The sequence below is a fragment of the Chaetomium fimeti genome, assembly GCF_033439085.1.
Source record: "Chaetomium fimeti strain CBS 168.71 chromosome Unknown B0H64scaffold_6, whole genome shotgun sequence".
NCBI lineage: Eukaryota > Fungi > Ascomycota > Sordariomycetes > Sordariales > Chaetomiaceae > Chaetomium > Chaetomium fimeti.
The window spans coordinates 2,926,362-2,945,986 of record NW_026944334.1 but is presented as its reverse complement, the minus strand read 5'-3'; the positions used below and the strand labels follow the sequence as shown (position 1 = coordinate 2,945,986).

The window sequence follows — 19,625 nt, the reverse complement described above, 5'->3', positions numbered from 1 at the left end:
ACACACCAATGATGATATTTGTTCGGGGCCGGTCTTAACTTTTCTGCAGTTGAGTCGAGGCCGACGGCTGGAATTGACCTTCCTCGCCGACGAACTGCACGCGCGCTCGACCTCCACACAGGCCTATATATAGCCATGGCAATGGTCATTCCCTTCGCCACGGTAACAGTGCTCGCGGTCACGGAGTAGCTTGTCCTATGGGTAAGCCGACTTTTGTGACCACTTCTGCCCGAGGGTGTATGCGAGAAGAAGACGGTCCTGACCTCGACGATGTTGGGTTGTTCGAGGAAGACCTGTTTCCTAGCGTTGGAATACGAAGCAGCGGGGCGTTGGTGGAGAAAACTAGGGGATTCTAGGAATGTCTCAGACTTAAAAAGTGAAGTAATTACATCATGAGCGTGGCAACGCAGCAAGGGAACTCCTTCGCACATTATGTCGGGATGACCGCTCAAAGCTTCAACTTGAGCAAGTCCGGTCCAGTGTCTTGGCGCCCTACATCCCGCCTTATGCCCGCGATCATTGAAGTTCACCCCCGGTCCCGTCAAAGGTCGAACAGAATCAACCCTGGCCGAACCGCCGACGCGTCAAAGCAGGACCGGTGCGGAACGGTCGGCTCATTAAATGCCTCGGCCGGGAATAGCCACATGCCAATGGCCGTGCACGGCAACCGCTCCATCCTCGCAAACATCTCGGCATCCACCACATCACCATGTCTAGGCACTGGCACCAGTGGGTCGTTTGGGAAGGACCTGAGGTAGGCGTTGTTGATCCACGTGCGGCTCCGCTTCCAGTTGTCGACTTCATCGCGCAGGTGTCTCGCTAGGTCCGCCCGCGGCCCTTCCTCATCGTCCTCTTCTTCTGAGTGCCCCTCCTGCGGCTGCGTTGCCGCTATGTTCAGCGCAAGCAGGTCCGCCCGCTCGTACTTGGGCCAGGTGACCCTAGGGCAGACGTAGAGGCGCAGCCCGGCATTGCCGCCCTCGCCACGCGCCTCCCCGTCATGTTGTTGGTCCTGCGCAGGTCTGGTGACTCCAAAGGCTTGCTCTAACTGCTTCCAGCCGCGGCCGAGCACGCGCGGGTCCCCGCCGAGCGGCAGCTGGCGGATGTCGATGTCCACGCCGGGCCGCGGATCGGCGTCGAGCCAGTGGAAGGCCCCAGCCGGGTGGTTTCGTCGGCCGAGGGGAAAAGTCTGCGCGAAGTGGTATTGATATCCCTGGCGCGCGGGGAATTCGCCCAGGCCCCGGTAACACGACCGGAAACGAATGACAAAGAGCACGGAGCGCAGCCGCCGCCGGAGGATGTCGGTAAACGATGCCGCGGCTACCGGGTGGAGCGCGTCTGGGGTCAGTTGAAAAGGTAAGGAACCAAATCCCATCATGTTTAACCAAAAGAAGTCTTTGTTCAGTGCGAGGTGCGCAACGCTATCATCGTTGGGACGTTAGCAACGCAAAGGGTAAAAAGGTGAGGTACTTCGGTGCCTAAGGCTATGGAAATATATGCACACATACCCTTGGCCCATGCGGTCATAAGCCTTGACATCGTGTAGCAGGTCAGCTAGCAGAGTAAGGGGGTCAAAGTCGGCGCTGCCGACCTGGTCCCATCGGGGGTGAATCGACACAACATCGTACTCTGGGTTAAGGTACAGGACCTGCTCCCTAAGCAGCCCAAAGAAAGGCAACTTCACGCGGTAGAAGACCAGCGTGGCCCGCCTCGATTCCTGGTTCACCCATAGCAACGGGCTATAGGATCCAGGATGGCCTCGACGACGGCCGTTCCAGCTCAGCATATAGTCCCGACCGCTGACAATGTTGCCATAGGCGTTACGGTTTGTGTAGTATCGGGAATGGAAACCATTGCCGGGATACGTCGTGGCATCCTCGTCGGCGGCGCGACAGATGTTGAGCTCGATCATGCGGTACCGCCGGAGGTAAACCAGCCAGACGTGCAGGCGCAGCTCGGGGGGGAGACGGGGAAATAGACCCCATGTTGTATCCCCGAGCACCGGGGGTTCCCAGTGTTGGAAATGCACATCGTTGAAGATCCTGGGCGGCATCGGAGAGGTGACCACGGCTGTCTCGTCAACGACGATTGATGTCGCAGTTTGTTCAGGTTGGAGCGGCAGTTGTGGCTTAAATGACCAAACAGAAGTTATAGCATGGATAGGTACCTAGAATTACTCAACGTGTCGGAAATGCTGAAATGTACCCGTTTGAGTGGCTAGGTAGGTACCTTTAACAGTTGCGCCGCTGAGGCTGCCTTTTGAGGTCGGTCGCTGTGTGGTGCAAATGCCAGTTCGTCTTCGTGCTTCGCGAGACGAAAACGGTCTATTTTTGGAAACGAGTGCCAGAAAAGCAGAAACCGGCGAAAACTACCTATCCAACTATCGATATCGACCAACCCACCAAAGACACAAGCCACGCATATACATTAAGGTATATATCTAAACATGTAGGATTCAAATTTCGAATTCGTTCATAATACGGATAACACGCGTTGAGGTGGTGTTGGATTCAAAAAAAAAAAAAAAGGTCGAATTCCGCCAACCCTCGCCAAGACATCTTCGAGCCGTCGGAATAACAAGAAGAAAAACAACAATCTACCTACCTATCGATGCTTCAACGCGCATTACCCGTATTATCAATTCTGTAGGAGATTCGGATTCTACGTATTTGGATTTATATGCTCGAGCATATATGCAGGTGCGTGTCTTCGGTGGACCGGCTAATATAGCTCTTGGTACCTTTTTCTCCTCCTGTTTTCCCTCAGAAATCAGAAAGTGTTGCGCAAGCCGCGTACGCATGTTAAGACGACCAGGCGGTGACACTACACAGCGAGACGCGCGTCACTAAGAGGGAAAATCCGGGGTTGCCACAGCCTGAACATATTATATATGTATACAGGCACCTGATCCAGTGGACGAAGCCGGTATTCTCATTTTCCACAAGCCAACAATACGAAACTATTACTTAGACGAGAAACTTACCACTTTGTCAAGTTTGTCTACCTATCTGTCGCGGTTCTACTATGTCGAAACGATAACGTTTCGAACCTAGCACTTGAGCAGCGACATTCCGTGCCCGCCCTGAATCGAGCCATGTGCAAGGATGGAGGTGGTGGAACTGAAAAATGTAAATGACCGGGGACCGGAACCAGGGGACCAGTGAGTCGTGACGAGTAACGCTACCGGGAACTATCGTCCTACCTAGTACCTAATGACTCCCGCAGAGTGGCCACAGGTACCTACTTCCAGTATGAAGACTCGGAGGAAATGAGGCATACACCGCCGGCTTCGATCATGCTCTGATAGGAGGGGATAAACTCGACAGGACTAAGGGTGTACCCTTTTGTTTTGTGTTGGCTTGTTCCTTTTAGAAGGATAGTTGTACCATGAGATTGACTAGAGATAATTTAGTTTCAGCTGGGCTGATGTTATCTGCTACTTTACTTTGTTTCTTCAAGTTGCCATTACGGGCAGATCTGTGATGTAGGTTTACCAATGAATTGATCATATGCAGCTTCAGCGCTCAAATAGCTACCTATAGGTATGTACATTATCTTCCCTACCCGCTCTCCCTGTCAGGATGTGAGGTGCGCGGCACTAGGCACAATTAACCCGCTGGCCCGTTTATAAACAAATTACAAATCTTACCACCAACTGTTGGATAGGAGGTCCTCAAATACGGAATCTGGTACAACAGTCTAAGGTGAAAGGACGGCATAGAATATGAGCTCATAGTGTGAAACTATCAATCAGGCACATGAGCTCTAGGCAGCGTCCAGCGCAATAACCTATCCAGTTCGCACGCTTTATTCACATTTTCTTTGATCCAGATAGCCAAAGAACCCCACACGGTCACAACTGGCCAGCAGCCAACATTCGAGTTCGATCAGTTATATTCAGACCTTCCCCCGGTCCTTCTTCTTCTTTGAGGCTCGGGGGCTGGTCGGTCGTAGCTATCAATTGTCGTGGATAATGGACGGGGCTCGGCCCTAGGGCCTGATGCTCCTGATGAGACGTGCATACGTTGCATTCTCGAAGTCAACTCGTCACTACCACGGCCAGAAGTCGGTCTTCTCGAGCTGGGAATGGCCGCGGGTCGACGTTCCCTGACGCCGTGGCCGCCAGATCCTGACTCCCGGGGATCTCCTCGGCGCTCACGGGTGGCACGGGTGTCACGATTGTGACGATTGTCGCGGCTGTCTCGACTGTCATGGTGCGTGTTACCACCCCCATGACCACCATGGGTGCTGCGACCCTGGGATCCACCATCGCTCTCGGGGCTCGGGCTCCGATCAAGCTTCATAGCCCAAATGACTATCTCTTCGTCCTCTGGGTTTCGCTCTCCGACTTCCTCGGCGAACTCGCATCGTTTGTTATAACTCAATCGGTCAGCAATCTCCCTCACCGCTGGGGCGTATCTTCGGTCTCGGCAGATGAAATGCAGATCTGTGTAATCCCCAGGAAACCCCCGGCCGTAAGACTGAAACTTTGCCCTAACCAGGGGGCCAACGGTTAGGAAACTGACACTAACGCCGTCGCGTCCGACTGGACGAAACTCCGTGGCCGCGTCCAGGTTCGACGGCATGCCATGGCCCTCGGCGCTTTGCGACTTGAGGTCCAACTGAACGACGTGGCTGTTGACTCGGACAAAGATACGGGCGACCCCAGAGGCCCAAAGCATTCTCGAATTAGGTCCCGGTCTGGTGACACTGTATGGTTTGGCCAGTGGCCTGGCGTCAGTATCGATTCGCCAAATACCAACACAAAGTTTGGGAATGAGGGGATGATGACAAAAGGTATACCGGCTCTCGTTGTTCAGCAAGTCCAAGATATGTCCCAGAGAAGGCCTTCTGTTGACGGCAAGGTCGACGTCCTGCGTCGTTCGGCCCGATCCACGCAGGTAGAAGTTCATACCACCCATTAAAGCGTACGCCAGTCCGGCATTGTTGAAGATGGATGCGATGATCCCGAGTGCAGTTGTCTGATGCCGGCCACTGGCGCTCTCGGCCTGTTCTTCGAGCTCCGTAAGCTCACCATGAGTATTGTAATGCCGACACGGCATCTTTTGGAATGAAGGTCAACGGTCCGGTGTGTTAAGTATAGGGGAGAGAGGGGATGTACGAGGCAAAGAGATATTAAAAACGGGAGCAAAAAACCGAGAGCCAGCTCAGCAATGATAGGATTGAGTAGGTGCGTTTGACTGGGTCCTTGAGCCGAAGGGCAACCGGCAGACCTTCTCCTTATACACAATAATGGCCTACCAAGCAGGGTCGAGGTTGTGCCTTGTGTTGAAGTTCACCGATATGGCCGGGAATGCAAGCATGGTCTAGGTTGAGCATCCATCGCTGCTTCATGGACAAGGCCTTATACTCGAGAACCTGGGTCGCGTTCTTGTTGCAGTCCCCAAGCGGGCCGCCACCTCCTGTCCTCACCGTTTGCTGCGAGACTCACACTAATAGGCGTTACAAATCCCGGACAATGGAAACCCAATGGGGAGCGCGAGGTCAGTCTCGGAAAGGGTCTCGAGCGGTGGTAACGTCTCAACAAGAGGTCCTTGAGAAACACACCTACGCCGGCCTGCGACGTTATTGGCGTGGTACAAACATGGACAGTAGGACGAAAGGTCCCGGGCTTCACTGGCGGCCATGGCACGTCGCGTGGTCACCCAAAGCTGCCCGGGCGCTATTTCCGGAGCGGATGGATTAGCCAGAATCGAACCCGTCTTGGAAAACACTCTTCTCGAGGCCGCAATCGAAGGCCCGGGCTGCCGGCGGCACAACTGTACCATCTGCATGGCGATGCCCTGTTCTCTTGATGCCATGGGGAGGCTGAACGAGGTGGCTACAAGCCAGGTCGGTATCAAACTATTGATGGAATTTCCCGCCTCTTCTGATGGGTATTTAGTCCAATCACATTGTTAGAAAGTGGTTGGATTGCGGGCGGAATGAGGGACCTGTCGGCGACCTTGAGGAGCTGGCAAAGCAATCGGAGAGTGAGTTGTGAGGGCACATGCAAAGGATGATTCTGTGAGTGGGCCAGCCACCTAACAAATCACCCTTGTTACCTGATAAGTATAATTACCCGGTAGAAAAATAGGGCAATAATCTGAACTCTTCTAGCAAAACAAGGGTAGTTGGCAGCCCAATTCCTTTGGCAGGGTTATTTATACAGAATACCAGGTGTGGCTGGTTGGCCCCCTACCTACCTACCTAGGTAGGTACATGGGTACCTAGGCCAGTGTGTGCGGCCCCAGGACGGAATCCCTTCCCCTTGGGAGTTGGAGGAGGCACAAGTTGAGTGGCACTTCCTCTGCCGGACGCCCCGGCTGCGCCCCGGCCCGTGGGCCAGGCCCATTGCAGTGCCGCGAACTCCAGTGGTGTCGCAACCGGACCGGCCTTTCCCACTCCAACGGAATCTTTTAACCGTCACCGTCCCAGTTTTGCCACTTCATGTCTTCCTGCACCCACCAACTGCACCAAGTCGCGCGAGTCAATTAATAACCAACCCTTACTATCACCGCGCCTGTCCAGCGCCCTCGGGCGTCGTTGGATCCATCTCGGGCTCATTTTTTGCTCTTGTTGCAGAGGACCTTCAGGATGTCGAACGTGGATGACCACCCTGCATTACCCGGCCTTCGAGATTATTCTGGTGAAGAAACAAGCCTGCAGGGTGTCAGTGAGATTTTAGCGGTGGTCAGTCAACTGCAAGACGCCAATGTTCCATCATGCGTAATCGGAGTGAAGGCATTGCGCTACTACGGGGCCGCCAGAGTAACTGATGTGAGTCCATCCATGACTCGCACGCAAGACAAATGCCATCTCGGCAGTGGTGGTTGCGGCGTCGTACCAAATACATTTCACTCGCTGACCGAGAGATAGGAATGGGACCTTTGTATCCCCGATAACAAGCTGGAGGAAGCCCGCCATCTTCTTCTCTCCGCCGCCGATGGAGCGAAGTACGAAGTTGCCCAAGGCCCCTATCCCGTACCCTGGTCTCGGCGCCATGCCTTCCCCTGCTTCCGCCTAAAGGGTTACAATTTCTGGTTTATCCTGGTGCCATCGTCCGACTGCTTTGTCGACCCGTCGATCGCCAGTCACGTCGAGAAAAGCAGAAACGGCGTCCCGTATGCGGCCTTGGTCCAGTTTTCTCGCTCGCTCCTCTTGCAGCAGATGGTCGCCGACATCGCTGATTTCATCGACGGTATGGACCTCACCGTTGACTGGGGAGCTGAAAATATTGGCTTCGCAACGCTTCAGGAGCAGGGTGCTGCGTTCATCGAACGTAGGAACGAACAGGCCATGGCTGATAGCGGGCGGTATGGCTTTCTTTCACCGCAACCTCTGGAGGAGCTGTGGGACGAGATGGCAAGTAAGGAAGCAAAGGAAAGGCGTATCGAACCCATGAAGCAGGGCCGTTACTTCACCCGCTGGAGGAGAATCAAATCTCCGGAGGATCCTAGGACCAAAGACCGTCCAGTCTAGACGGTGCTGTATTACAAAAAGGCCTCTTGTGATCACCTGTGCAGTTCATAACTTCTCTCGATTCAACACCCCCAGTCATATTAGGGTGGCAAGAGGAACAATTGTCTGCTATTATGTGAGGTATATACACACGCTGTCATTCTTGTCAATTCGTCTTCTTGGTGCCAAATTCCTAACCCGGAAAGGGAACCATCCCAACTTCCAACACAAGCGGCGTCCTGTTCGTAAGTGGTCGCGGTGCCGCCTCGCCACACCTTAAGCTGGGGCGCAGCACATGTTTTTCCTAAAAGGAGAAGCTCCATTGGTCGTCTTCCGTCTGTCCCAACGCGTGTCGGGCCAACCCTGGGGCCACCCAGGGGTAAACCTGCCGTGCTGTGCCCCTCCAAAGCGCGCGGAAACGTCCCCCCTCCCCCATTGTTTCAAGACGGACATATCCTAGACAGCACTCGCGAGACCCTCCGACCAGTGAGCTGCCCCGCTTGCTTACTACCTATCGCCATTCTCTTTCCCCATTCACAGAAGGTCGGGATTTTCGAAGTTCAACATGTCTTGCCAATACTACCCCCCCGCCGACCTCGACGAGTTGGAAGAGGTTGCCACCGAGGCTACCGTAAGCCAGCAGATTGAGGCTCTTCAAACCATTGCCGACATATTCAACCATCACCAACTCCCATACGGTTTAATGGGAGGCATGAACTTTTATCTCCGCGGCTCTGGTCGCACGACCGACGATGTGGACTTGGCAGTGACCGGGTCCCAGAGCCTGCAAACGACCTTGGACTTCCTGGACCATGACGAACGGTAAACCCTCATATTCCCTTCCCTCGCACGTTCTATGACCGGCGCTGACGTCGCCCCCCTGTTGTCGCACAAAAGAGTCACTCGTCCGAGGAACAAGATGTCCTGGATGGGGGGTGTTGCCCGGACGTTTGTTAGGGTAGGGGAACAGCAAGTCCAGATCGACCTCAAGTGGCAGAAAAGCGAGGGTCACGGTATGCCGATGGACCTCAACGCGGCAACCGAGCTCCGCCACATTATCCAAGGACACACCACCGCTGTCCGCTTTCTCAAGATCGGCCCCTTGGTTAAGGCCAAATTCCAGTCGTATGGGAGAGGGAAACCGGGGGATTACGCCGACCTTGTGTTTATTTGCACGCATCCTGGGTACAGGGAAGAGGTGAGGGAAGTGGCGGACGAGATACGCATGGAAAAGAGGGAATTGTTTGTCCAGGAGTTACTGCAGACTCGTGTAGACGGGTGTGAGGATATTCGATCTGTTTTGAGGGTCGACGGTGGCGAGGAGAAGGGGACTGACGAGGCTGGTGGAGAGTCGGAGCCTGACTCGGAGCAAGTTAAGTGAAGTGTGATTGAGAAATGTCTATAACCTCGAATGCTCGCACCATAAGCTCAACATCCCGTTCGGGTTCATACTCCGTACCGAGGTAGTCCGGCTTCAGCTGGCGAGACCCTGGTCTTGGGCCAGGGACATGTACGAAGTCGACATCTCTGGATGTCTCACGTGCTCCCACAACGAGCACAACCGGCTAACTCTCGGCATGGCGCCAAGAAACAAGGGCATGAATCTCGCGCAAGGGGGGTTGTCTGATGATCTCTTGGCCTTGACCACAGCGGCGAAGTCACGGCGCAACTGATCGTGAGCGACCCCATAAATCCACAGGGGCTAACTCAATGCAGGTAAGGTCGCCCGGGGGCTCTCTCAAATCCACCCATTCTCTCGCCGGGGGGGGGGGGGGGCGGTCTTCTCCCACTGGGCTTGCAGTTGGCCACAAGTTACTGGTCATAATCAGACGGTATCCCCTCGAATGTCGTGTACATCGCCGCAGACCCAGACCGGTAGATTGGGCTCAACAAGAAGGGCGGCCGGGATTCTCCTCGAAACCGGTTAGTCCAAGTGGGTATCGTCGTCGCTGCGCCGTCAGGTTGGGCGCTTGAAGACGCGACAATGTAATTTATTTCACCAATCAACTTGCCCTGGATGCTGGGGGCGGCAGGCGCAGTCTTGGCCTCCTATTTCTTTCTTCCCGGTTGGATATCATGGTTTCCGCGGGATAGTTGGGGGCCGAAGAGAAGGGCGTCGGTTCTTCATTTTCCCTTTTGTCCCACCTCCCTTCTCTCTCGTTCTTGTTGAACATAATGTGAACGCAAGTTATCCATCACCATTTTCAGGACGAGCCGCAATGTTATGGGGCGTGATCATCGCCGCCTGGGCCGGGTGGTCGCTGGCGGCAGAGTGTCCCGAACCACCCTCGCCGTTAACGCTTCCCATTACGGATACTCAAGTCGATCCTGGGGTTCCTGGATCCCTTATGAGAGGTATACCGGTGGAAATCGGCACTCCGCCCCAGAAACTTGTCGTGCTTCCTTGGCCGTGAGATTTCGCCCCTCCCCCGAACTTGTTACCGCGCATTAAATCTTTGTACATAGATACTGACAACGCATGGGGCCAGAGACTTAAACAATACCTACCTTTACGACGACCAGTCCTTTTGCGGCACGCATGTAATCGATGACGAAGATATTTGTCGTGTTCGCCGCGGTGGATACTACTTCGAAACCGAATCTACCAGCTTCACCAAAACAATAGACCTTATCGGCGCAGGCGGTGCCCCGGTGGAGATCGGCACGAAGGGCTCAGAATCAGGAATCCCAAGGCTTGTATCCACCAGCCTCGCTGGCACGGACAGTTTTGCCGCCGGCGGCAACGACGCCGTGACGATTCCCGTGGGAATCCCTCGGTTTCAATGGGACGGGGGATTTACGGTTGCTCATGCGCTCGGTTTGGGGCCAAACTCGACCTACCTCAACGCCCTGGTTGCGGCACGCAAGATCCCTTCCCGGGTGTGGTCCATTTTCTGGGGCCGTATGTGGACGGGCAGCGCGGACATGGACGGCTCGATCGTACTCGGCGGGTACGATCAGGAGAAGGTGATCGGGCGAAACTTCACGGAGAAACTTGATTATAGCGAGTCGATGGGCTGCTGGACTGGCATGAAGGTTACCATCGTGGATGTCATCGCCAACTTCCCACACGCAGCTGACGTGAGTATCATGTCCGCCAATTCCGCGGTAAGGTCTTGCATCGTTCCACAACGGCAACTCCTGTGGGAAGCCCAGGCCGATATCGTGACCGACTTGCGGAAGAGGACAGGCTTGGTGTCCAAAGGTGGCCTGTCATCCACTGCATTCCATGCGCTCTCTACGGGGCTCAACATGACGGCAACCGGTTCAGGGTAAGTGCATATTTTCCAATGATCCTCTATCCCAGTCGGTGTGATGGCACGGACTAATCCTGGTTTGCCATAGCTATGATGGTGACCTAACGTTTGTCCTGTCTTCGGGTCTGCGCGTCCGCGTGCCAAACAACCAGTTCATCGTTCCACGAGTCGCGTATTCCGACGACGGTTCCCGCATCATTGACGAATCCAAAAAGGACCTCCTTATATACGGGGTCACCGGGAACCAACCATCGACTCTCGGCCGCTACTTTCTAACTTCCGCCTATCTCATGGTGGACCACGACGCCGGAACATTCACCATGTGGCAAGGCAACCCATCCACTAAAAGTAGCCTAGTTTCGGTATCCGGTACCGACCAAGAGTGTGATGCAGGGAGCAGCGGGGATGGTAACGGAAGCGCCGACGGAGGTAATACGGACAGTGGAGAGGGCAGCGGCGGTGGAGATGGCGGCGGCGGTGGCAGTGACAACCAGGGCAACCGCGAGTCTTCCCCCGAGATAACCATGAGCACTGGTACAATCGTAGGGGCGGCCGTGGGTGGTGCAGCAGGTCTAGCTTGCATCGTAGCCCTAGTTCTATTTTTGTTCTGCAGACGCCGGCGACAGCGAGGGATGGAGACGGCCGGCTTCCTACCAGACGATGTCAGAGCGCCATATCCCAGTTCAGAGCCGAAAGAGATAGCGGGCTCATCCACGGCCACGGAACTGGCCGCGGGGGGGCCCCGGCCAGAGCTCAACGGTGACTACTTTCCCGGCTATGAGCTACATGGGTCTGCGCTGCCATACGGGGGCCAGGGGAGATATTGACTTAACCCGGGCTAAGTACGTATCGAGTGGGTGAATGGGGATGAGCTTTTGGCTGTGCATACCAAGACTGCTTCACTACCAAGCACCTACCTAACTATAGACAACACAAATCTTTGTAAACAAAAGTTGAGGGCGATTCCACCGTTCACTACCTTCCTTCCTCCCATCAACGACACACCCAGCACAAGAACCCCCGGGCCAGATAAGAACCTCAAGCCCCCATCACATCAGCCACAACAAAATGCGAACCCCCCGCACACCGCCACCCCCCCTCCTGCTTAATCCACTCGAACCCCGCCGGACAAAGCCCCATCTCCTTCAGCTTCCTTCTCGCCTCCTCCTCCCGCCGCCGCCGCGCCTCCTCCTCGAGCAGCCGCTTCACGATCGCGTCGCGCGCTGCGTCGCTCGCGTCCCGCGCCGCCTGTTTCAACTGCCGATACTCGGCTTCGCGCTCCTCTGCGGCTTGCTGGTCGCGCTGGAGTTGCTCCCAGACGGCGTCGCTTACGCCGGCGTCGCGCCTCGCCAGGTTTGGGGAGCGTGGGGGGTTGTTGTTGTTATCGCTTGTTTTGGGGCGGATGGCGATGTTAACGGGAGGTGATTTGTTGTCTTCAGAGGGTGCCTCCTCGTTCGGGGGAGGTGGGGCGGTGGTTTGGGAGGTGGAAGTTTCGGTTGAGAACTTGGGAGGGGTAGGTGGCGCCTGTGACGGGGCCTGCTGGAGGAGGTCGTGAAGGTCGAGGGAACGGGGCTGTTTGGCGGAGCTGGCCCGTAATTGGCGCTCCTTTAGCATGCCGTCGAGCTCGGCGGTGATTACGCCCTCGGTGAGCACAAGGCTGCCCCGAGCAAGACCCTCCTTATCGCGGAGCATGTGGTTGAATATACCCTTGGATAGGGCCTGGACATCTCGCGCGCTGGCCCAGTTGTCCTGCGCGGCGAGGTCTCGAAATGTCTGGAGCAAAGCTTTCCTGAACCGATGTGTGGGTACTTTCAAGCAGAATATGTCGAACTCCTTGTTCTTCTCTTTGAGAACAGTCTTCTGCTTTTTCAGTAGTTGGAGCATCAGGGTTATGCATTCCTCGGCTGTCAGCGCCCGGAAGTCGATCACCTCGGGGAACCGCGACGTCAAGCCCGTGTTGACGGCCATCAACCGGTTGATATCGGCCTCGTACCCCGCCAGGATGATGACGAGCTTCTTGAAGTATCGGTCCTTGGTAACCGAGTCCACGATCTCATCCATGGCCTCCTTGGCGAAGTGCCCTTCCGCTAGCCGGTACGCCTCGTCAACGAAAAGGACCTTGCCGAGGGACTTGTCAAAGAGCTGCTGCACCTTTGGCCCTGTCTGACCCACGTATTGCCCGATCAGGTCCGTGGCAGAGCACTCGACGACCTCGGCTGCGGCGAGGAAGCCCATGTCGTAGAACACCTTGCCCATCTTTTTGGCTGTGGTGGTCTTGCCCGTGCCAGGCGGGCCACGGAAGAGGAAGTTGAAGGGGATGTTCTCCTTGGGGTCCATCTCTAAAGACTTCATCGTGCGGACAGTGTCTTGGTAACCCTGGAGCAACGAAACGATTTGCTCTGAACCGACTGTGGCCTCAAACAGCTTTTGGACGTTGGTCTCAGCCCTTGACGCCCGGTCAAAATTCTCGTCAAAGTCCAGTGCTTCTAGAAGGCTGGAGGACTTGGCTTGCTTCTTCGAGTAACGGGACTGATGACGGGCCTTTGTGGCATCGAGGAGGATGTCGATTTCTCCCGCATTACCGAAATTGGGTCGGTTCCTTGCCCGGTTGAGCATTTCCATAGCCACGTTGGCCGCCTGGTCGGTAACCTCGTAGCCCTGTTGCTTGATTTTGAGGTTGAAGATGTTGCGTAACTCCTCATTTGAAAAGTCCTCGAAGTTGAACCCGGACGCAATGGGGAACCGCCGACTTAGCCCCGGGTTGACGTTCTGGAACATCTCCTCCATTTGGTCCTTGTACCCAAGCAGTAGGACACAACGGTCGTCTCCTGGAACGCTTTGGACATCCGCTACGATGGTGTCGATGACGGCAGTCTTGTACGGATCCGAAGTTCCGCCCTGTGAGCCGCCGCCGCCGTAGAGGCCATAGGCTTCGTCAATTACCAGAACCTTGCCGACCGTCGCGGCGAGAATACCTTTCGTCTGCTGTTCCGACTGACCTAGATGGGCACCGACGAAGTCGGAGGGGTTCTTGACCACAACTGCAACCGTGTTAGCGACAACGGAGGATGAGTACTCTTGTCTGCTTGCTTACCTTCCCCCTTGGACAGCAAACCAAGAGATACTAAAATGGCCCCATACAGCTTTGCCACTGTCGTCTTCCCAGTGCCGGGATTCCCCAGGAAGACCTTGTTAAGCGAGTACTGAATGAGGGGCTTCTCGTCCAATTCCCGAAGGTAGTTCTGCTGGATGCTGTCGACAAGAGACATGACTGCTTGCTTGACGGACCCAAGGCCGATCAAGCTCTGGAGTTTCTTCCAGGCTTCGCATTTGGTGAGTGCTTCGCCCGGTTCCGGCCCGATCAGATCCTCCTTGGTAAGGAAAAGGTCGTTTGGCTTGGCACCGTTCTTTCGTTCTCTTCGCAAACGGTCTGCTTGTCTGCGGGAGATCCTGTCCAGGGCGTTCTCAACGGCACGTGCATTACCAAACCCTTCTTTTCCACGGGCATGCCCAACCCGTCTTGATACGATGCGGCAATACAGCCCGGTCAGTCCGTCCTCGCAGTCCATGGAGTCATTGTACTTCTTGTTGACCTTGAGTTCCAAGATCTTCAGCAGCTCCTCGTCCGTGTAGTCTGCAAATGTCATCTCGACAGGGAAGCGGCTGGGGAGCCCCGGGTTGTGGGCAAAGAAGCTCTCCATCTGCTTGTTGTATCCGGCAAGAACGAAGACCACCTTACCCCTGAGGTTCTCCACTTCGGCGAGCAGATAGTCAAGGACAGCTCCTCCACCTGGGCTGTTACCGGAGGTCAGCTGATAGGCTTCGTCAATGAACAACACGCCACCACCATCGTTGAGGATGTCGTCGACTAAGCCTTTGCAGCCAGAAACGCCCAGGTTTGCTAGACCCGCGCCGGTATTCTCCTTGAAGCACGAGCCCGGAATCACGCAGAGCTCCGTCAAGAACTGTGCATACATGCGAGCGACCGTCGTTTTTCCTAGAGAGATGTTAGTATCAGAGTGGGGATATCAACGAAGTATTTGGAACAAGGGCGCCCAGGAACGAGAATTGGAACAGGCAAACTCAACGCAATCACTGTATAACGAGAACTCACCGGTTCCAGGATTTCCTAGCATGGAGCAGCTGAACCTCTCCGCGGCCATCGAGATGCCCTGTCGCAACGCAGTGTCGACCTTAGATTTGACGCTGAGGAACTCCTGCTTGACCTCTTCTAGCCCAATCATCTCCATCAAGGCGTCAAGTGGCTTGCTCTGCGCACCCTCGTACTTCTTCAAGAAATCCCACTCTGCCGAGGCACCACTCGACCAGGCAGGTTCGTCAGATGGAGTGGAGGACTTCTTGTCTTTTGTTCGCGCCGAAGCCTTTGCTTTGGCCTTCGCAGCTTGTTCCGCCGCTTCTGCCTTGACCTTGTTCTGCTGGCGGAGCCTCTGTTCTGTATCTTTCAAAGCGGAAAGCTCGGCGCGTTGCTGTTCGAGTGTTTGCTTGCGCGACTCCTCTTCGGCTTCGTACTTGTTGATGCGTCGCTGGTGGTCGACTTCGTCCTGAATTTCCTGGAGCTTCCGGGTGTACTCGGCCTCTCGCTGTGCGCGTTCTTCTTCCAGCTGTAGATCTCGTTTGACTCTGCGCTCTGTCTCCTTGTCTTCTTGGATGCACTTGGGACATCCATCTTTCTCCTTGCCGCAGCGGACCTTGATCTTGTGTTGTCTGTCGCACACTTTGGCGACCAGCTGGTTGCATTCCGCGCGGCTATGGTCGACGACGCGGTGACACCGGGATCTGCATTTGTGGATGCGGCATTTCAGGGGGGCATTGCTATATCACGTTAGCAAAGTCCTACGGTACAGTCCCCCAGGAAAGCTGCGTACCATGACTCGGTGCACCCTCCGTCAGGGCACGATTTGTCGAAATCCATCGGCTCCTTGAGCAACGCGGTCCTCTCGGGATGTTTGCCGCAATGCACGGGGAGACCATCATAAAGATGGCCCTTGCATTTAAGCAGGTCAAAGAAGGGATGCCAAGTGGCCTTCCCCTTCTTGCTGTTCATGAAGGTAGCCATGTTGCCGATGAGCACGATGCCGTTGCGAGCACGGGTGATCAGGACGTTCAAACGCTCTGGGGCAAACATAAAACCAATGTCTCCAGATCCGTTGCTGCGCGTGAGTGAAGCAATAATTATGTCGCTCTCCTCGCCCTGATAGTTGTCTGATGGTCGGTTAGTTTGTATCACCACCCAAGTTGGGCAAAAGGAGGCGGACCTATTGTGGATATGCGCAGCGGCTTCTTGTCAAGCTTCGCGGCAGCTTCGGTCATCAGCCCGGCCCGGATCAACTCGTTCTTGTCCATCTCGCTCAACGCAGGATCGTGCTGGTTCTTGGCTAATAGATCCCGCAAGACGCGTAGTTGACCCAGATAGGGTGTCAGGATGACGATTTTGTCGGAAGCGTACCCCTGTTGGCCGAGGTACTTGACGCACCGCAGTACCATCTCTGCTTCGAATGTGTTTTTCTTGCTCTCTTTCACACCGGGGTCACGGCGGTCCCGAAGCTGCTTGTCCGTATCTTCCTGTTTGGTATGATTCAGGAAGATGACCCGGTCCTGCAGCCCGAGTATCTCCGGACGGCCACTGGTCTTGGGTCCGTCGAGCAAGTTGGGATAGGTGAGTTCCCGTGCAAAGACGGATATCTCGGGAGCCATCCGGTGCTGCTTGTGTAGGGTTGCGTGCGTGGCGCCCTGCAGGATTAGGCGTTCAAAGAGCGAGCGGTTTAGGTCAAAACCATCACCTCTCTCGACGGATAATGCGTAGTTGTTGATCTTTGGACGAAGCTGTTTGTGGTCTCCGATTAGGACGAGTTGTTTGACAGTGCTTGCAAGAGCTGTTAGGACATGGCTCTCAAGGATCTCGCCCGACTCCTCAATCAAGATGACGTCCGGGTTTGCTGCCCGGATCAAGCGGTCGTATTTGGCTGCTCCCGTGGTGGTACAGCCGATGATCTTCTTTTCGAGGACAGCGTTTGCGTCGGCCTCGGAAAACTGAAGGCTAATCTTCCGGTGCACCTCGTTGAACTGCCGACTTAGATCCTCGATAACTTGGAGATGTTCCTCCGTCAGGGACCGCAACCACTTGTGGTGATGCTCCACTCGGACGGAGGGCGGCATGTTCCACACAATTTTCGCAGCGGGAGACAGATGCTTCGTAACCTGTCCTGGGCCTTGGCCTCTGATCCACTGCAGATAAAGGTAATCCGGACCAATTGCCTTGCCTCCTTTGCCCGCCTGAGCCCAGCCATTGCTCTGCGTTGGGACTCTGAGTGCGTCGAGGAACGCATGGCCCCCGTCCTCAAACTCCAAATACTCCTCGATGTCATCCCACTTGGCAGAGAAGTTTGCAGACTTCTGGAACTCTTCATTCAGTTTGGACCCGAGATTTGCCGCTTCCAGCTTGAGAAGATTGATGATATCCCAAGCCTGTCGGGAGCGGCGGAATTGACCTCTTTGTTCTGATAGGAGTAGGCGCGCGGTCTGGGGCGTGCATTTTGCCTTGGAGCCGATTCGAACCATTGCTTCCCCTGGGATGTCAGCTTTGAGGAGATCCTCCAAGAACTGGTCGAGTGCGTGGTTGGTGTAGCTCAAAACCAAGATTCGAAGACCGGCCTCGAACAGACAGCGCGCAATCTGAGCCCCAATGAAGGATTTACCGGTCCCTAAAAGCGTTAAAAATGCCAAATATTAGTGACAAAGTGTTTTATTATGTGAAATCCCGATTCATACCTGGGGGGCCTTGAATAAGGCTCACGGGGCTGGTCAACGCCAGGAGCAGGGCGTTGAGCTGCGCGTCGTCGATCTGGACCTTGCGCGTCGATGTAGTTGCTAGTTCGATGACACTTTCGGGGCCCAGGGTTTTTACGGCGGCCTTGAGCTTAGAGACGAGCGGACAGAGCCGCTTTGGCGTCTTGAAATCGGAATGAGGAATGGCGGCAGGGTTGACCAGAAGGTCGAGAAGTGGCAAGTCTGTTATCCTCTGCAGTCCAAGTAAAACTGGCTCGTAGGCAAAGACTGGCGTGTCGACCAAAACAAACTGCACCAGCTCCCGTTTCGGAAAGGAGAGTGCAAGGAGGGCGCGTCGAAGGGCGTCATCATCAGTGAACTGCAAAGACACGATGGGAGGCGATTGGGTCAGCATATCGATGTCACGGTCGACGAAGGCGAAACCCAGAATATCCTTTTCGCGACACAAGACGCCAAATGCTTGATGCCTGAGAAGACCCGGTTGGTCTTTCAGATACTTTTTTCGGGCTCCAGCGTCGCTTATCCTGTTGAGAAAACCGAGACCGGAGAAGCACTTGAGGAGTAGCGTACACCGCTTAAACCTCCCCGTAGTCGCATCCCCGATCTCAATACCAGCAGGAACGAGATGACCCAGCAACAGGGCATTGCGTCTCCCCTTTTTCTTTCCAGTGGCCACTTGTATATCTTCGCGCAGCTCTTTTTCCTTCGGCGTCAGTATGACCTCAACAGGTTCGGTATAACGGTACTCGGCTTACCAGCAAGCATATCCTCCCTGAGAAGACGGAAGTGGTTATCCAGATGGGCCCGCGGACGTTTGTCAGCTTCGGTATCCACGATTTCCCGAGCTGTCTGGTAGTACGGCTGCTGTGTCGACAGAAACTCGTCGGTTGTCGGATAGATCTGGATTTTGCTGATATCGGCAAAGTCGTTGTCGTGTCGCCCACCGGGTCCGCCAGGTTCATCTTTCTGGCTTGGCGAGGACCGAAGTTGAATGACTTTCTTGATCTTGTAGCCTAGCTCACGGGTTGCGTGGTCCTCAGACTTGACCAAACGTTGGTCATCCGATACGCACCGAAGAACGCTCGAGATATCCACCTGCGTGCCCGGGCGGAGCGATATGAGCTCGAGTGCTAGCCAAGCAAACGAATAAAGGCCGTCGTCCACAACCTTGCCCGAGTCGAATAAAGCCACCAAAGCGTCCAAAAGTGTTGGGGGGTTGGCAACGGCCAGAAGCACCTGCTCAAGATGCTGTCCATCGACGAGGGTTTTGACCCCGGGGTCAGAGAGGTATCGCAGGAAAGGCAGAGTTTGGGATGAGATAAACGCCTCGGACAGGTCTGAGCGAACTGCCTCCCTCACGGCATTCAAGCCCGACGGCTTGGAGACGAGAACCTCGACACATCGACTAGGAGACGGCTGGGTGCGAAGGGATTCCAGAAACAGCTGTCCCTCCTGAGAGCTCCGCACAAAGCGCTTTCCATCGAGCGTGTCCCAGAATAGATGTCGAAGGCGGGCTGCTCGCCGTGACGAGTCCTGGGATGAAGACATGCTTGCCCTGTTTCTTGCGTTGCCGGATGGGATAAGTAACGTATGTACTGTACTCGAGTTGGGGTTAAATTTATGCTGGTTCTCTCGCGCACGAGAACCCGAATGTTTTCCCTCCAACAATGGGTTATCGATCCATTATGAACGCCTGGGTTCCATTGTACGACCCGAACGGGAGCCTCGTTGGTCGATTCTGACTGCAAAGGTTGCCAATTTTTGACGAATCATATCGTGGCTGTCGGCCTCAGCGCGTCATGCGGGACGGATGCCTGAAGTCCTGCTGCCGAGGAGCAGCGCGGACAAATGAACTCGACGTGACTCGAGTGGCCGCGGCCGGGCTGTTGGGCTGCGGCCCGAAAGAGGCCAGGCAAAGAAGAATGCCAACCAGGGTGGTCATGCTCCAAAAAGTGTGCAGGTAGCTGCCCTGCAACATTACTCACGATGACCGAGATCGGGTTACAACATCGTCCGGTTGGCCCAGTTTCATATGGACGGAGCCTGGGTGGGGAGAGGGGAGAAGGCCGGGTGAGGGGGGAAAAAAGAGGAAAAGAAAAAAGG

At 55.2% G+C, this 19,625-nt stretch overlaps 6 protein-coding genes across 6 annotated transcripts; 3 read left to right on the top strand and 3 right to left on the bottom strand.

Moving 5' to 3' along the window:
* Positions 1-333: 333 nt before the first annotated feature.
* Positions 334-2,269, bottom strand: B0H64DRAFT_405422 (uncharacterized protein). The gene is made up of 3 exons (XM_062804447.1): positions 1,506-2,269; positions 814-1,418; positions 334-756 (listed from the first exon to the last, which is right to left on the bottom strand). Exons 1-3 carry the CDS (start codon positions 2,048-2,050, stop codon positions 542-544), a joined length of 1,365 nt encoding a protein of 454 aa, XP_062657279.1. The 5' UTR covers positions 2,051-2,269; the 3' UTR covers positions 334-541.
* A 1,615-nt stretch (positions 2,270-3,884) lies between these two features.
* Positions 3,885-5,502, bottom strand: B0H64DRAFT_364605 (uncharacterized protein; the record flags this gene model as incomplete). The annotated part of the gene is made up of 3 exons (XM_062801841.1): positions 4,801-5,502; positions 4,579-4,698; positions 3,885-4,416 (listed from the first exon to the last, which is right to left on the bottom strand). The coding sequence occupies exons 1-3, from the start codon at positions 5,058-5,060 to the stop codon at positions 3,885-3,887; spliced, it is 912 nt and encodes a 303-aa protein (XP_062657278.1). The 5' UTR covers positions 5,061-5,502.
* A 926-nt stretch (positions 5,503-6,428) lies between these two features.
* On the top strand, positions 6,429-7,626 carry B0H64DRAFT_346516 (uncharacterized protein). The gene is made up of 2 exons (XM_062801336.1): positions 6,429-6,777; positions 6,877-7,626. Exons 1-2 carry the CDS (start codon positions 6,595-6,597, stop codon positions 7,477-7,479), a joined length of 786 nt encoding a protein of 261 aa, XP_062657277.1. The 5' UTR covers positions 6,429-6,594; the 3' UTR covers positions 7,480-7,626.
* Positions 7,627-7,850: 224 nt separating this feature from the next.
* On the top strand, positions 7,851-9,053 carry B0H64DRAFT_405418 (uncharacterized protein; the record flags this gene model as incomplete). The annotated part of the gene is made up of 2 exons (XM_062804446.1): positions 7,851-8,280; positions 8,356-9,053. Coding segments are annotated over exons 1-2 (737 nt in total), but the record flags the coding sequence as incomplete, so codon positions are not given.
* A 185-nt stretch (positions 9,054-9,238) lies between these two features.
* Positions 9,239-11,582, top strand: B0H64DRAFT_477243 (aspartic peptidase domain-containing protein). Its single transcript, XM_062808192.1, has 3 exons — positions 9,239-9,868; positions 9,948-10,730; positions 10,804-11,582. The coding sequence occupies exons 1-3, from the start codon at positions 9,678-9,680 to the stop codon at positions 11,540-11,542; spliced, it is 1,713 nt and encodes a 570-aa protein (XP_062657275.1). The 5' UTR covers positions 9,239-9,677; the 3' UTR covers positions 11,543-11,582.
* Positions 11,583-11,647: 65 nt separating this feature from the next.
* On the bottom strand, positions 11,648-19,250 carry B0H64DRAFT_219483 (P-loop containing nucleoside triphosphate hydrolase protein). The gene is made up of 7 exons (XM_062799562.1): positions 18,278-19,250; positions 17,505-18,218; positions 15,992-17,437; positions 15,602-15,938; positions 14,830-15,548; positions 13,810-14,712; positions 11,648-13,756 (listed from the first exon to the last, which is right to left on the bottom strand). The coding sequence occupies exons 1-7, from the start codon at positions 19,068-19,070 to the stop codon at positions 11,754-11,756; spliced, it is 6,915 nt and encodes a 2,304-aa protein (XP_062657274.1). The 5' UTR covers positions 19,071-19,250; the 3' UTR covers positions 11,648-11,753.
* Between the last annotated feature and the right edge of the window lie 375 nt (positions 19,251-19,625).

Bases quoted from the DNA above. Each gene is read 5' to 3' on its own strand.
- B0H64DRAFT_405422 (XM_062804447.1), bottom strand. From the start codon at position 2,050: ATGCCGCCCAGGATCTTCAACGATGTGCATTTCCAACACTGGGAACCC. The intron at 1,419-1,505 runs GTATGTGTGCAT...CAACGATGATAG, and splicing joins TATGACCGCATGGGCCAAGG to CGTTGCGCACCTCGCACTGA. The intron at 757-813 runs ACCTGCGCGATG...TCAACAACGCCT, and splicing joins GCGGGCGGACCTAGCGAGAC to ACCTCAGGTCCTTCCCAAAC.
- B0H64DRAFT_346516 (XM_062801336.1), top strand. From the start codon at position 6,595: ATGTCGAACGTGGATGACCACCCTGCATTACCCGGCCTTCGAGATTAT. The intron at 6,778-6,876 runs GTGAGTCCATCC...ACCGAGAGATAG, and splicing joins GGGCCGCCAGAGTAACTGAT to GAATGGGACCTTTGTATCCC.
- B0H64DRAFT_477243 (XM_062808192.1), top strand. From the start codon at position 9,678: ATGTTATGGGGCGTGATCATCGCCGCCTGGGCCGGGTGGTCGCTGGCG. The intron at 9,869-9,947 runs GTGAGATTTCGC...GCATGGGGCCAG, and splicing joins CTTGTCGTGCTTCCTTGGCC to AGACTTAAACAATACCTACC. The intron at 10,731-10,803 runs GTAAGTGCATAT...GGTTTGCCATAG, and splicing joins ATGACGGCAACCGGTTCAGG to CTATGATGGTGACCTAACGT.
- B0H64DRAFT_219483 (XM_062799562.1), bottom strand. From the start codon at position 19,070: ATGTCTTCATCCCAGGACTCGTCACGGCGAGCAGCCCGCCTTCGACAT. The intron at 15,939-15,991 runs GTCCGCCTCCTT...ACCGACCATCAG, and splicing joins GCTGCGCATATCCACAATAG to ACAACTATCAGGGCGAGGAG. The intron at 13,757-13,809 runs GTAAGCAAGCAG...ACACGGTTGCAG, and splicing joins TTTGCTGTCCAAGGGGGAAG to TTGTGGTCAAGAACCCCTCC.